Source organism: Lampetra fluviatilis, chromosome 16 (genome assembly GCF_964198595.1).
Source record: "Lampetra fluviatilis chromosome 16, kcLamFluv1.1, whole genome shotgun sequence".
Classification (NCBI taxonomy): domain Eukaryota; kingdom Metazoa; phylum Chordata; class Hyperoartia; order Petromyzontiformes; family Petromyzontidae; genus Lampetra; species Lampetra fluviatilis.
This window is the reverse complement of record NC_136290.1, coordinates 2,133,379-2,149,390: the sequence shown is the minus strand read 5'-3', so window position 1 is coordinate 2,149,390 and position 16,012 is coordinate 2,133,379. Positions and strand designations below refer to the sequence as shown.

The following is a 16,012-nucleotide window of genomic DNA, read 5'->3' as shown; positions in this document are numbered from 1 at the left end:
CTGAGCTTCGCCTTCTTTTAGCAAATAAATCGTGCGGTGCACAAGTGGACAACAGCAGCCACTCAACACGTTCGGTCGTCACAGGGACATTAGCACGCCCGTTACGGTGTCCTGGCCACAGCCGCTACTGCCCCCCACGCCTTTACAAAGACATCGAACAAGCAACCGCAGTCACGACATGCCGATATTGCGCATGACCTTTGTATCGTATCGTGACTCTTCATCGCAACGATAACACTGTGTAACAATTTATTTATTTTTGTTCCTGGGTAGTAAGTGCTATTTCCTAATTGCTTATGCCTCAAAAGTACAGAAAATGCCTATTATTCCCCACAAACTTTGCTTTTGTGACCAGGACAGTGATATTTAGAAACTTACATATTTTTCGGAACATTCATGATAGATTCAGTGCTGAGTAAACTTGGAGTAACTTCTAAAACATTCTAGAACTTTCCAGTAATATAAATAGTAGTAGAAATACAGGGACCTTAAGCCCACCAGTTCAGTTTAGTTCCATCTGCCTAAGTGGATACATATCTGCATTTTTCTGAGATGGCATCAAGAGGCTGCAAGCATCCGTCAGACGCATTTTGCTATGTCTGCGGCCAATGTATCAAGACAAGAGCGAAAAAGTACTCTGTGGAAGCATCTGCTAAGATGTGTGACAACTACAAGGCATATTTCGGCATGCCTGTCGGGGATCAAGACAAACCCTGGGCACCTCATTTCACCTGCGAGCAATGCAAAAAAAAACTCTGGAAGGTAAGATGGACAATTGTTTTTTGGAATTTTACATAATAAATTTTGTTTAAAACATTTTAATTGTAAAGGTTTTTTAATTTAAGAATGTTTTACAATTTTTAATGTTATTGAAAAAATATATACGTGAAAAATGTTGCGAGAATCTCTTACACATTAGTAATGGATAAAATAAATGTATTTTTGTAGGATGGTAGAGAGGGGAAAAGAGAGCCATCAAGTTCGCTATCCCAAGAATTTGGCGGGAACACACTGACCACTCAAGCAACTGCTACTTCCAAACATCGGACTGGCAAGAATGCACCTGCTATCACGTATCCGGACCTTCCTTCATCCATCGCCCCGGTGCCACACTGCCTTGAGCTCCCCGTACCCACTCCTCCGGAGAGAGAGTCGCCGTCTTTATAAGAGAGCAGCAAGTCACAGAGCGAGGAAGACGTTGTAGATCCAGATGACAATTTCAGAGGTTGGAGCTGAGGAGAGAAACCCATACTACCCCAACCAAAAAAACCTCAACAACTTGATCAGAGATCTTGGTCTCACCAAGTCCAATGCCGAGCTTTTGACGTCTAGGCTCAAGCAGTAGAACTTATTGGATAAAAGTGTGCAAGTCGCAGATCAGAGGAAGCGTTACCAACCTTTTTGCAGCTTCTTCACCCGTCAAGATGGGCTTTGCTTCCGCCACAATGTGACCAGTCTGTTCGAGGCAATCGGTATCGCCTGTAACCAGAATGAGTCGCGTCTCTTCATTGACAGCTCATCCAGGAGCCTCAAAGCCGTGCTGCTCCATCATGGTAACAAGTACCCGTCTCTTCCCCTGGCTCACTCGGTGCACCTCAAAGAGGATTACAACAGCATCAAGACCTTGCTGGACGCCTTGAAGTATGATGAGTACGGCTGGGAGGTCATCGGAGACTTCAAAATGGTAGCATTCCTGATGGGTCTCCAAGTCAGTTTTACCAAGTTTCCCTGCTATATTTGTCTTTGGGACTGCAGGGACACCAAGGCGCACTACCACAGGCGGGACTGGCCACAGCGGACCGAGTTCTCTGTGGGGATGCACAACGTCAAGTGGGAGCCACTGGTCGACCCCCGGAAGGTGCTGATGCCTCCACTGTACGTAAAATTGGGCCTCATGAAACAATTTGTCGGAGCTGAAGATAAGGAGTCGGCAGACTTCAAGTGCCTTCAAGACTTCTTCCCTAAGCTGTCTGAGGCAAAGGTCAAAGCCGGTGTCTTCCTCACAGATAAAGAAGATCCTGGAGTGCAATGAATTCCCCAAGAAGCTCACTAGTAAGAAGAAAGCAGCTTGTTACAGCTTTATCGCAGTGGTACGTGGCACCCTGGGCAATCACAAGGTCGAAAACTGTGGAGCTGGTTGAGACTCTGGTGAAGAACTATGGCACAATGGGCTGTAGGATGTCTCTCAAAGGCCATATCCTTGATGCTCATCTTGATAAATTCAAGGAGAACATGAGAGCGTACTCGAAGGAGCAAGGCGAGCGCTTCCACCAGGATATACTGGACTTTGAACGCCGCTACCAAGGACAGTATAACGAGAACATGATGGAAGACTATATTTCGGGGCTGATTCGTGAAAGTGATTTACAGTATAATCGTAAATCTTGAAAAACTACTCACTTCTAAATCTTTTGTCGTCATTTTGTATGACTTTAGTATAAATACATGTGAATTTTTATTCATATGTTGTTGTTTTTTCTGACTTTATGTAAACAAAAAGACACAAATTCGCTCGTTTTCTAATTGAAAATAGGTAAATTTCAAAACATCACTGTCCTGGTCACAAAATCAAAGTTTGTGGGGAATAATAGCCATTTTCTATACTTTTTAGGCATAAGCAATTAGGAAATAACACCTACTACCCAGGAACAAACACATTCCTGCGGAGGGAGCTGGGTTGCTCGGTCAATGGCCAGGGTCCCCACACTCCCCTCCCCACCCAGCCCCTCCCTCCCCACCCAGCCCCTCCCTCTCCACCCAGCCCCTTCCTACACGACGGACACAATAATCCCCTGTGGGCTGGTGTAACCAGGAGGTTCCTACCAGTATTATACATATACGGCACGGCGATGCAATGGCATATCGCGCCAACATCGTGGATCTTATACCGCACGATACACACACACCCACATCGTGGTATCGCCATATCGCGATATATCGGCGATGTGGAGGTAAATCCTCTGGGCCTGACACCGCGTGGGTGCTGGGTGGGCAGTGGCAGCATCGGATCCTCGAGCGTTCGCTTTGCCGTTTGCGACGCCCTTCCGCTGCGGGCTCCAAGCCACCAACACCGCCAACACCGCTCGCTCGCACCGACCGCGCCATCCATCAACAGCAGCAGCAGCAGACGACGGCGAGCAGCAGCATCAGCAGCAGCATCTCAGCCATGGTGGTGAAGGTTTACTACACCAGCGTGGCGGCTTCGCGCGAGGTGAGAGGCTCCGCCGTGGAATTGGCGCTGCGCGCACTGCGGATCGTGCAGCTGGGAGACCCCCACACATCAACACCACCACCATCACCCCCACACATCAACACCACCACCATCACCACACATCACCCCCACACATCAACACCATCACCACACATCACTCCCACACTTCAACACCACCACCATCACCACACATCACCCCCACACATCAACACCACCACCATCACCACACATCAACACCATCACCACCATCGCCGCCGGCTTAGAGGGGACCCCTCGGGTGGTGAGCTGCTACCCCAGCCGCCCCGACAGGAGGTCCATGCCGAGACAGGAGGTCTGCACAGAGGCGGCAGGGGTTTGTCATTTTCTCAGCCAACAGCCCACTGAGCTATGTAGCTTTCTTTCATGCTTTAGGAGGCGACCTGGCCACCACAAATGACAGCGCGACGAGGTTTTGGTGGTTACCGCGTGGACATTTCTAGCAGCCAAATGCTCTAAACGACGCGAGGTGGTGATGTTGATCCTAAATGTGGAGGGGAAAACCGGAGGAGCCGCATAAAAATCCACGCAAACTCCAAATATATAGCAAGAACAGGCGTCGTGATCGAACCCACGGCCTCCTGTATATCAGGCGAGGTAGTTAACATCTCCGTGGTTTCATTCCCTAAGGCGAGGGGGGCCCCCTTCCCTGAGACGGGGGTCTTTGAGACAAGGGGGGCTCTGGGCTCCTTCCCCGAGACGGGGGTCACCTTCCGTCGGGAGGTTTCTCGTGTCCTGAGGGATCACTGCGATGGGGGGCAGCTCCCTCAGGGGGTCTCCTCCCTTCTTCAAGACAAGGGGCTTGCTCAGTCAGAACCAACCCATGGCCACGATTTGAATGACTTTCATTGTATGCAGCTATACAATGCAAAGGGTTGGTCCAGATGTATTGTGACCCCTAATTAATTGACCCCCCCCCCAACATTTTTTCCCGTTACATGTTAATTTCTGTTTTTATAAACCTTCCTTAACTTTTTTTGTAAGTTTTAGATAATTCAATGGGGGTCACAAGACGATCTGGACCACCCTGTACTGTACATGCACGGCCCTTCTGTCAGTCTACTGCTAAATGAGGGCCTCCCTGACGCCGTACGGGGTTGTTATTTGACCATACTTCACCACGCTGGTCATTGCGGGTCGGTAAAGGCTGAAAGCATAGACGTACAGTATAACATCGCCCTTTTCTGCCCACAACGTAGCAAACCGCAGCCAATGATACCTGTTGTGCATTGGGGTCACCCATACACGTGCGCCGTGGTGGCTAGGAGATGTTGACTACCTCGCCTGGTATACAGGAGGTCGTGGGTTCAATCCCGACCCTGACGCCTGCTGCTGCTGCTGTATATTTGGAGTTTTCCTGTCTCTGCCCGTGGACGCGTGGATTTTTCTCCAGGTCCTCCGATCTTTCCACATTTAGAAACACGCGTTTAGAGGATGTGGCTGCTGTACATTTCTGCACGGTAAGCCACTTCGTTGGGCTATTATTTGTGGCCAGGTCGCTTCTGAAAGAGAGCTGTAAAGCTCAGTGGGCTTTACCTGGTAAAACAATAACAGTTAAGTATTGCTATCCAGGCTCAAACCCGCTCAGCTCCAGGAGAAAGCGCACAAATTCCGGGTGATTTGAACATTGGCTAATTGTATACAGTACCGTGCACTCTGCACAATACTGGCTTTATGTGCACAATGCAATGTACACACGCACAGTATGCATGAAGCATAAAGCTGTTGCAGTACTGCACAGTGCAATCACGTGTACAGGCTTCGGCGTGCTTAAGACTGGGCCGGTTATCTGAATGTGATGGAATGCAAACTCTGAAAGTTATTAATATGCACGTATTCAAAATACGGATCTGGCAAAATTAGGTTGTTTGACATTGATACGGTAAATTTCGCACTTTAATGAGTTTTAAAGCCATGTTTTTAAAATAATATGCCCCAATTTGTGCCCAAGATCCTCGGCAGACTCTCAGCTCAGTTGTGGTCTACTCAAGCCAGGGCATGAAAGTGATAAATATTTTCCCATTATTTATATTTTCTATGATTTAATTTGAAAGCAACATCAAAACGTTGTGACTTCATGATAGGCGATCACAAAAACTGACCTGATAAATTGCAAATCATTTTTTATCCCAAATAGACAAGCAAAATTAATCTTCATCATTGTTGCAGTCCATGTCAAACTGACCCACATTACTGTAGCACATGTAAATAGTATTACTATTTTACTAAAAGTGCACACACTGCACTGCCATATCACGTTGCATATACCGTACGTGTATAAACTGCGAGGGAAGGTGCATTTTAATGCACGGTGTTATATAACTGTCCTATGACCAAAAGCACCCAGAGGCTCCGCAACAGGGTCGAGCCTGATTCGTGCTTGGATGGGTGACCAACCGTGTCATGATAGGGCTGTGGAGCTACGAGGTGGGTAGCAGAGGGAAGTGGAGCAAAATCAATTCTTGTAATGTGACCCTTCACATCCAAATCTATGCCCCCCACGTTAAAAAAAATCCTGCACTGCCACTGGCCGGCATCTTGAAGTATGGTCATACATAAGCCCCCGCGATACGCACGGTGTGGGGAGGCCGTCATCCAGCAGTGGATTGACAAAAAGGGCTGTGCGTGTACAAATGGGCCCAAAGTGGAACAGTGCCTCCTTTGTTTGCCTGACATTTCGGTTAAACATTACTTGAAAAACGGTTATAGGGCTCTTGGTTGCTACTGGAGTGGTTACGATTGCTTCACTTTTTTTTATTCTGTAACCATTAAAATAAGATGTATTCTTCGCTACATGAAATGGTCATGCGTATATTTTTGCATGCATTGTATTTAAATAGATATACAAGAAATATGTATTTAAGATCCATAATAGAGATTTTTTTTTGGTTTAGATCGCGTAAATATAAATGTATCGTTAAACCCACAACATTAACAATTCGAGTACCAATTGCAAATGTTGTGGGTTTACTCTCCAACACACCGGTGTGCTGAACTAGTAACGAATCGTTATGTTTTGTTTACATTACAAACCTTACTAATTGGCTGTGTCAGGTGGTGGCGGGTTTAATGACACTCATATTTACGCGAAAGCCTACGTGTTAAACATTTATTTAGGAACTGTGGCGTTTCCTTAAATCTTCATCTTCCCTCTTTGCGCGAGGTACCCACTTGGTTGGAGGCAGTGGGGCCCTATTTCTCTTCTTTCTCTCCCTTTTGTGTGGTTTTGTCACACCCGAATGGATGATAACCACCTGTTTTTGTTGTACCCCTGTTACCAGAACTAAGAACTGTGGGGTCCCAAGTCATGTTCAAATTCCAACAAGTCCCCCCAATTAGATTATGACATGAGGAAAGCCAACAGCATTTGTTTGAGGAGCATCACCTTACTGAGAAGAGAAGTCCAGGATTTGAAGTGTATTTTGTGAGGACTTAAGAGGCCAGATATTGTCTCATTTGCAAGAGTAACATGGGGCATTAGTCTACCAGCAGGGGGTGATGATTGCTATGTATATGAACTCTATTGAGTAACTTGTGGGTGATTTACTAATTTGGAAAATTTGGGCCCTGATGCTCACTGACAATGGCCCAATCTTACATATTATATCAGAGGATATTTAACTGTCTGCTGTGAAGCAGACAGCACATTACTGTCACAGTTAATGCACCCCCACTACAAATCATGGCAGCTGCTGACTTCGAACTGTGAACCTCTGCAGCAGGCTGCGACCGCCACCGCCCTGTGACTTCACATCTTCAAATCATTGTCTCCTCAAAGGCATATGTTTTCTGTGGTTGCTCTGGTTTCCTCCCACACGTATAAATACTTATTAATTGGCTGAAAACATCTTAATATTTAGAGGCCAACAGAGTTTGGGTAATTGTTGGCACCGGCTCAAAGTTTGGCTGCCTTTCAGCTTTGTGGTTCCTCAGCGATTGTTGATGCAATTTGCATGAACGATGCAATATGGAGCTTAACATTATTTTCAATGTGCAATTTCCTTCCCTAATTTTACTTCCTCACTGTTGCAGTTCATGTAAAAATTACCAATACACATTACTGTACCACATTTATGGGACATGGTACAATAAGTGACCAACACACATGAGGGTTTGCTTTGCTTGATGACGTGTTGTATATACATATTGGTTCAGAACGCTCATGGTCTGAATTATTTTGTTTCAGGAATTAAATAGGTACTGGCCCTCTTTTAAATCGTGTTAAAATAAATTTCGATTTAAAGCTTTCGTGACTGCAGGGATTCATCTTCTTGGTTCTTTCGGTAAAGTCACGTAGAATGGGAATAATAAAATAATAAAAATGAAACATAATAAAATAATTCTCACGACGTTTCGGCCACAACGCAAGCAGCCGGCTGCTTATTATTTTATTATTTCCATTCTACGTGACTTTACCGAAAGAACCAATAAGACGTGTTAAAATATTTTTTAAAAATGATAATCACGTGCGCTGCCTTAGCAACGACACCACCCTGCTATGTATGAAACTGCAGACAATCGGTGGCTTTGTGACCACCCTTGCCTTCATGCACTTGTGTGTCTCTGTCCCTCTAGCCCCATGTTTCACAGTAGAGTATCCCTGCACATCTCTCCATGTCTCCACGCATGTCCCTGTACCTCTCCGCCTCGTTGTGTCCCTGAATATCTCTGTATGTCTTCACATCTCTCTCTGCCCCGCCTTATATTACTATGTCCACCATGTCTCTCCATGTCTCCTCATGCACCTGTTTGTCTAAACATATTTCCCTTCCTATCTTCCTGTGTTCTTGAGTGTCCTTCCTCATCACCCAGTATTTCCCGCACAATCCCATATGTTCCAAAAATATTGGATTTGCTGCACATGTTTAAATATCTAGGAGCAGTTTCCTCAAGGATGAAAATGTCTCGAGAGGCTTGAATAACAAATGTAGCCTGTTTTACTTGAGCTATACGGTGCAGCTTTTCTGCAGTATTGTTGCTTATGGCACTGCTTATTCCTTCATTTCTCAGTTTAATGATGATTGGAATACTAGGGAAATAAAATACATTTGGATCTAAAGTGAATATGCAACTTTATGAAAATATATATTGTCATTGTCATGATGCAAGAGTGGTGCAATTGGCTGGATGAGGTCACATGGAGATCACTAGGGTTGTCATCATGACACACCAGACATTAAAATGCAGCAAATGCATAAATGCAAAAAGATTAACGTAAAACTGAATTTTTTACACTTTTCTAAATGGGTTGATTTGGAAAGAATTGCATAATCCGCACGTATGCAGGATTTTTCTTCCTTGTTCTTATCAAACTCCTTATTTACTGTAAACATCTTATTTACGTAAACAAACAATTGCAGATTTTTAAGCATAAACATTTTAATAGTGTTTTACCGTATCATACAGATTATAAAGCCCCCTTCGTTATGCTAAAGATTTAAAATAAACTTTTTTTACTGCAAACTTTAGATTTTTTTCAATACTAGTAGCATCCCATCTTTCATTTCATGGGCCGCTGCCTATTTCTTGAGAGCTCTTTGGGCTGGACTATCTAGACATGTGGCAAGAGTGAGTCGCAGACTATCTTCGCTTGTGCCTTGTTATAACAATGAAAGCTTTATGCCGTGGCATTAGTGACTCAATAAACTGAAGAAAACAAGCAACGGATGTGTCATTCATGAAGCTTAAGTTAAAGAGGTGCTCTTTTTCCTTGTACGCAAAGCTTTATTTTTAATAGTCAAGACTTTATTTTTAATGTTGCACAACATCCCCATGTTAAACCAAACGGTACTGTTGCCTCACCACTGTACACTTTTTACTGAGCCAGTGAAGGCTAACGAGGCTAAATGTGAGTGTGCAAAAGTTGAGGTAGGCCCAAACCACACCCTCCCTGCTCTCACCTGGGAGCATGTCACCTCAGCCCATCACGATGCGTGTTGGTTGTGCAACACTTTGCAAACCGGGTTTGAATAAGACCTCTGTTGTAATGGTTAGCGCGCTTGACATGCAATCGAGAGGTCACCGGTTCGATTCCACCTCCCAGCACGGCAGTTGAAACGATGGAAAAAAATCAACATAAAAATCTTCCTGCCTCTATCCACCACAGTCGATCGGCAGGTCGTGTGTGGTGGGGTAAAGTGTGGGTACACAAACCTATTTATTTCAAGGCGTCTGGTCAGCGTAGAAGAGTAGACCAAATACCCTCTAAAGCTCCCTGTAGTGGAGTCTCTTCCGCCAGCAGTGGCGTGAGCCAGCAATATCAGGGCTGCAGCTTTAATTAATAAACGAGGGCACAAATACTAAGGTTTGTCCATGCACGCAAGCCAATCGGTGCATTCATTCATTACTAAAATTCCACTGGAAACGATGAGCGATTCTTAACTTTTAGCACCGTTAATCAATTCTGAAAATGATTACTGGTTCTCGTTTAACAGCTCTAATAGCAATGCACCTATATATATAAGTTGTCTGTGAACAGATCTTCTTCTTTCGTATGGCTGATGTAGATGCAGAGCAACTACTACAATTTCACATGCAGGTGGTCAAGCCAGATAACTGTGTCAGGAGCAGTTGAGTGTATCGCTGTAATATCTTTTTGTTTGTGGATCGGCCATTGCGTCGTTATATGTTGTACGGTCTGTTCTGGAGGACCACAATCGCACACGAGAGTTTTTAAATTTCCATTTGTGCATCCGGTATCCGCATCTGCCATGGTTTGTGCGGATGAGGTTTAGGGTGGACCATGAGCTTCGTGGAAGATCAAACCCAGGGATCTTCTGCGTTGGGTCTTTATGAACAGATAACAATTACCTAAAGCTTTTAAACTGCAGTCCACTCAAGATTTGCTGGCCATAAATATTTTAATCATTGCCACTTTACAACCTACACCACTTGTAATGCACAAGCTGTCGATTACACGGTGCCTTAGTGGCGAGGTGTTTTCTCCACTGCCTGGTATGCAGGAGGTCGTGGGTTCGATTATAACCCCGACGCCTGCTGTATATTTGGAGTTTGCACGTTCGCCCCGTGGTCGTGTGGATTTTTTTCTGTGTCCGCCGAGTTGTCCCCTCCACGTTTCAAAACATGCCTTGAGATTATTTTTCTGCTTTAAATTTTCACGCAATAAGCCACTTCGTTGAGCTATCATTTGTGACCAGATCGCTTCTGAAAAGAGCTAATAGCCCATTGGGCTTTCCCTGGTAAATAAAATATTTAAAAATAGTTTGGTCGTTAAATACTCTGGAAATTATGATGCCATACAACTCGTGCGCTTGTCAATTACTCCAGAAAACCATATATTAAAAGACTAATGGGGAATAGCTATTTATTTATGGGTTTAATTATTATGCCTAAGTAAGTGTAAACATTTGTTATTGCGCATTCTTATGCGTCCAGTCCGTCACCACCAGTTAGTGTGCCACGTAAAGAAAAAGTGCCAATAAATTAGTTAATACTTCAGCACACAGTAAACCCACAACAATTACAATTCGAGTATGACGTTTCACTGATCATTACAACCACCTAATAAAGCTGGTGTGCTGAAGTAGTAACTAATTGGCACATTTTGTTAACGTGAGAAACCTTACTAATTGGCTGTGTCGTGTGGTGGCGGGTTCAACGACGCATTTATATTTACACTATCTAACCTAAAAAAAACTTTATTATGGGTAATATTGGTCGCGAAAGCCTACGTGTTAATCTGAATTGGAAAATAACATAGCAAGTATCGCCCCCTTTTGCGAAAACTTGGCAGAACCCTCCTGAAAAATTATGGTGGAGCTTTCCTGGGTAAATTAGCATTATAGTAATAATATCGCCATACCACGGAAACCCTAATACGCTGTGTGTGCAGCACCTCCGATATTTTCGTAAAAATATTACACTCAGGGTTTTGCAGGGTCACATGAAGTGACTCGTATGCCTGTACCAGGCACGAGACCTTCCAGAAAGTTCTACCTGGGTTCTCATCCCCACTTCCCGTTTTATGGTGGCAATGTTTAACGTGTTGCCGTAAACATCCTAACCAGAGCATTTGTGCCGGCCGTGTTTTTGCGCAGGTCAAGTCCAATCAGAGCGAGGTACAAAGAGTGCTGGAGGCTAAGGGGTTGAAGTTCGAGATGGTGGACATTGCCGCAAATGATGAGCATCGGCAGAATATGAGGAAGCTAAGTGGGAACCCCACCGCCATGCCACCACAACTCTTCAATGAAAACGCCTACTGTGGAGTAAGTGGCTTTGATTTTTCACTTAATCCACAGTCTGACCAATACTGTTAAACATCGTCATTACCCATTGTCAATCCACTGGAGGATGAGAGCCTTCTCGTGATGTTAATAACCCTCACAGTCCTGCAATGTCACAGTCTGTCTCATTTGTGCACATGAACTGCGTTCATCGTTCAGTCACCACAGTGTCTCGTCCTGAACGGTGTCTGGTCCATTGCCTTGTCTCGGTCTTGTCCATCAACCATTAACCCTTTGAGCGATGAGTTCTGCCAATGTCCACCTACTTTACTTGACAGTCATTACCACGTCTTTCCATAATAGAGTTTTTTTAGGTGAGATCGCGTTAATATAAATGTGCCGTTAAACCCGCCACCACCCGACACAGCCAAATAGTAAGGTTTGTCACGTCAACAAAAAATGTCAATTCGTGAGTAGTACAGCACACCGGTGTGTTGGAAAGTAACCCAAAAAACCTCTTATGGATAATATTGGTCGCGAAAGCCTGCATGTTATCACATCTTTCCATTTGTGTTTTGTTTCATGACTTTTTCCTTATTTTTCTGTCTCTTTGTAAGTCCCAGCATGCATCTGACCAAGCTTCCTTTGCACACTTTTCACCTTTGGTTTTATTGTATTTGTCATTGTCTGTGTTTGTAATTATTGTCGTAGAGGGCAATATGCACCGATTGAAAAAGATTCTCTTCAGCCACATTGGTAGACCGATGTTCATTTTCAAATTAAGTTTTCCAGAAACACACCATCCTGTCCTTGTTCGCATCTTTATTTCCTAAATTTCGACTCCAATCCACGTTTGTTCATTGTGATAGGTTTGAATATTCACTCAAATAAAATGTTGTTTCACTAAAAACTCAACACATTCAAGAACACTGACTTAAAATACAACTTTATCAGGGTGATTGCCATTCTTCAGAGCACATGAAGAATGGCCATTGCTTGAAACGCCGTTGATTATATATGTTTTCTTTTATGGCAGCTATTCACAAGTGTAAGTGTTTTGTTTACAGTGTCTGCATCACTGGCAAGGAAGCATCACCAAATAATGTGTTTATTTTATTCAGCACATTTGTTTCCATGATCTTTAGTTTGCTTATATTAAACTCGAGTCCAGCTTTTCAGCCTCCCCTTTGAAGTTATACAATAATTTCCTGACATTCAACTTCATTGACTATTATCATGATCATGTCAGCAAAAATAAGATGGTAATGTTTCTCAATGTATGTGTATGTCCTTATTTCTCCAAATACATTTCTCACAAAATATTTTCTAGTTGCTGATATTCGGAATACAATATATATTTACTATAAGTAGATTTCGGTCTTGCGGTTCATTAGCCCCATTATGAAGGCCGCTGGGTCCACATTATTCGGCAGCAGTCCATTTTTGGCGATTATCATGTCCCATCTGTTACTGACGTTTCCACATCATTCCTCTACATTTGTGTGTCTTTTATACTGCATCAATCCATATTTTTCTGGCGTCTTACTTTGCCTTTGTATCCTGTGAGCATTGCCTTTTTGCTTCTGGATTCATATTTGGTGATGGCATTCTTCTGACATGACCACACCATAACAGTCTGCCTTGCTCAATTTCTTTTCATATTATTGTAATAAAAGACTCGGACGCTTCTCTCTGTCCTGTGTCCTTTATTTGGGTTCGATCTCTTTTCCCTCACGGTACTCCCCTACATACTCTCTGCTCTGCAGCCCCAGGCTGCTGTCGCTCACGTAGCCCAACTCCCTCCTAGCAGACCCGCTGCTGTCACGTCGTGCAGACCCCTGCTGCCCGACTCCTCCCTTGCAGACCCGCTGCTCTCTGCAGCCTCCTCGCTGCTCCTGCTGCCCGGGGGTCGGTCACCGTTGGCCGACGGTGCCGATCCTCGTGGCTCGGGTGTGTGGCGATCTCGCCACTCTCTCCTCACCCTTCGCCCTGCGTGGCCTCCCACTTTCCCAGTCTCCGATCACTCCCGACTGCTTCCGGTTACCCCCCTTATAGACCCTTACCCTCTCCCCCACGTGACGTAACTCCTCCCCCCATGACGTCACTTCCGGGAGGTCGTTTACGCCCGCATTACACCATTATGAGTAATACAGCATTACAATTAACTACATCAGGTTCTTCACACCTCTGTAAAGATTGAGTTGTTTAAGTGTAAAGCAGAAATTATGGGCTTCACCCAACAGGTTTGAGAGGCACAGCAAATTTGAAGTAGATTTATTAATTGTGTAACCCAGTGGGTGGCTCTGTCGAGGTTCAAATTTCCATCAGATAACATTCCAAAATTCACTGGACCTGCCAACCACAATCGATTGCCATTTCGAGGTGTGATACAAGGTGCGTTTTAGATGTATTTACTTTGTAGTTTGATTATTCTGAATTGGATGACAGTTTAAATTTAATTATTATTATTATTAAAATGATTCTTTCTTGTCAAGCAACTATTGTCTTCTTTTTCGCGATTGTATAGGACTATGAGAAATTTGCTGAAGCAGTCGAGCTGGACAGCATTGACACCTTCCTGAAGCTCATGTGAAGACATCCTCTGCACAGGCCTCGACCTGCATCTGTTAACCCTTTTGCTGTGCTTAACTCTCTTCACATTACGCTCTACGGCACTGGTCAATCTTTTTGTTTTATACTAAATCTTGATGACTTGGCCTGCTCGGGGTGAACCACCATGATTTTTTGATTATGCAACATTAATTGCTATCTCTACACTCAATGCCATTCCTCAAACATCTCTTGAAACATCTTGTTACAGTATTTATCGCTTATTGTTTGATCGTTTGCATATTAAAATCACTTGCGTCATTCCTCTTGCGCACATTAAAATCACTAGCGTCATTCCTCTGCTGGTCGCACAGCCATGCATTCCACAATACATGGGATACTGAATGCACAGCAACATTCCTAATTTAAAGCGTGTTTTTTTTCACAATAAGTTAAGCATGAATGCAAGTATTTGCCACGCGTATCACCGATGCCATTTCTTAACCTTTTGTTCGAGGTGCTTATATTGCAAAATCACCACGTTCTGCAATCGCCATGACTTGTATGCAAATGTAATGCATTATAAAGGTGTAAACATTTTTCTATCCTTTTCTTGCCAGTCTGAGTGCAAAGCAAAAAAAATATTGAATTCTTTCCTCCGCCATCACTATCTAGGGAAATATGGGTGGGTGTAAACGTACGTCTTTGTGCCACAGCCCGCTTAGCTGGAAAATAAATGCACGTTCTCTAGTTATGTGGCAAGAAGTGGTCTTTGTGGAGGCTTTATGAAGTTTTACGTTAGTGTTAAATTCATTGTGGTTGTAATCATTTAATAATTACCGTTTTTATAATTAGACATTAACAATTTTCCCTTTCCCCTTGATTTTTGGAATTTATACTATATTGAATTGGCTGTTGGTTGCCCTCAAAGGGGAGGCACTTTGGTGTTGGTCCAGAGTTTTGTGCCACAAACAAAATTCTGGTTGATTACAAAGGAGGTGGTTCACTGGAACATAACTTACGTTCACACAAGTAACACTTTGATGGATTAAAATCAAGGGCACAGTTATTTTGTAGTCGGCAGAATGTCATTTCATGAAACACTGCATGTTTTCTTCCTCGACTACAATTTTGTTTTGAAAATATCTATTTGGTTGGACAATCGTGATAAGACAAGGTGCAAATACATAGCGCATGCTAAGATGCAAAATCATAATAATTCAATAGGCTACACCTACATCGTATTCGAGGTGAACTGCGTATTTTTCACCGTGGCATATGTTAATCATAATAGTACTTGTTTTGTCGTGGCCACAAAGCATCACTTGCAGTTGAAAGGGATTCCGTCTACTGGAAATAACGGTCGCATGACAAACCTTGCATGAAATACGTAATTATAATTCTCATTTTTTGCTTAGACCTAATTACATAATGAAATTCCATGGATGTGTCCGGACACTGGAAAAAAAAATTAAGCATGATATGCTTTGTATCGCTGCATTAAAACAACACTCAGTGCTTAAAAGCTTGGCCTTTATGCCAACAATATTTATCACATGTACGCAATCCTCGTGTTGAGTCTTGTTTACTGGAATTTAATGTTGCAGTTGCATTGATCTGCATCCACTGCTTGTCAAATAGGTACTGTGAATAATAGACCCACGGAGGTGATTTGATTGCATTTCTCTGCTTGTCCACTGCATCCTTCCAGCAGCAATAAATTTTATTTTTTGAATCTAAATCGCTTTTTGAGTGTTTTTGGTACTTGACTCGTCAACATTTGCTGTCATGAATGCGAATTTTTTCTCATCTCTTTTTTTACCGAAAATTATGTTCCACTCGCAATGTGATTCTTCACGTGCCGACTCCACAGGGGAATATTGACACCGCTGAGACTGATGAAAAGATAATACCTCTCGTTTGATTTGGAGAGAGCTCCACTGTCAAACTGGAGCTGGTCATGAGCACACTGCCCCCATCTACGACTGTCCCCATTGGAAAGTTGAAGAGGCAGAGTGATGACAATACCCAG

General features: G+C 43.6%; 1 protein-coding gene across 1 annotated transcript; it reads left to right on the top strand.

The window, feature by feature from the left end:
* Positions 1-2,976: 2,976 nt before the first annotated feature.
* On the top strand, positions 2,977-15,709 carry LOC144936462 (SH3 domain-binding glutamic acid-rich-like protein 3). Its single transcript, XM_078863532.1, has 3 exons — positions 2,977-3,211; positions 11,305-11,472; positions 13,958-15,709. The coding sequence occupies exons 1-3, from the start codon at positions 3,167-3,169 to the stop codon at positions 14,021-14,023; spliced, it is 279 nt and encodes a 92-aa protein (XP_078719658.1). The 5' UTR covers positions 2,977-3,166; the 3' UTR covers positions 14,024-15,709.
* Positions 15,710-16,012: the final 303 nt, after the last annotated feature.

Bases quoted from the DNA above. Each gene is read 5' to 3' on its own strand.
- LOC144936462 (XM_078863532.1), top strand. From the start codon at position 3,167: ATGGTGGTGAAGGTTTACTACACCAGCGTGGCGGCTTCGCGCGAG. The intron at 3,212-11,304 runs GTGAGAGGCTCC...GTTTTTGCGCAG, and splicing joins GCGTGGCGGCTTCGCGCGAG to GTCAAGTCCAATCAGAGCGA. The intron at 11,473-13,957 runs GTAAGTGGCTTT...GCGATTGTATAG, and splicing joins ATGAAAACGCCTACTGTGGA to GACTATGAGAAATTTGCTGA.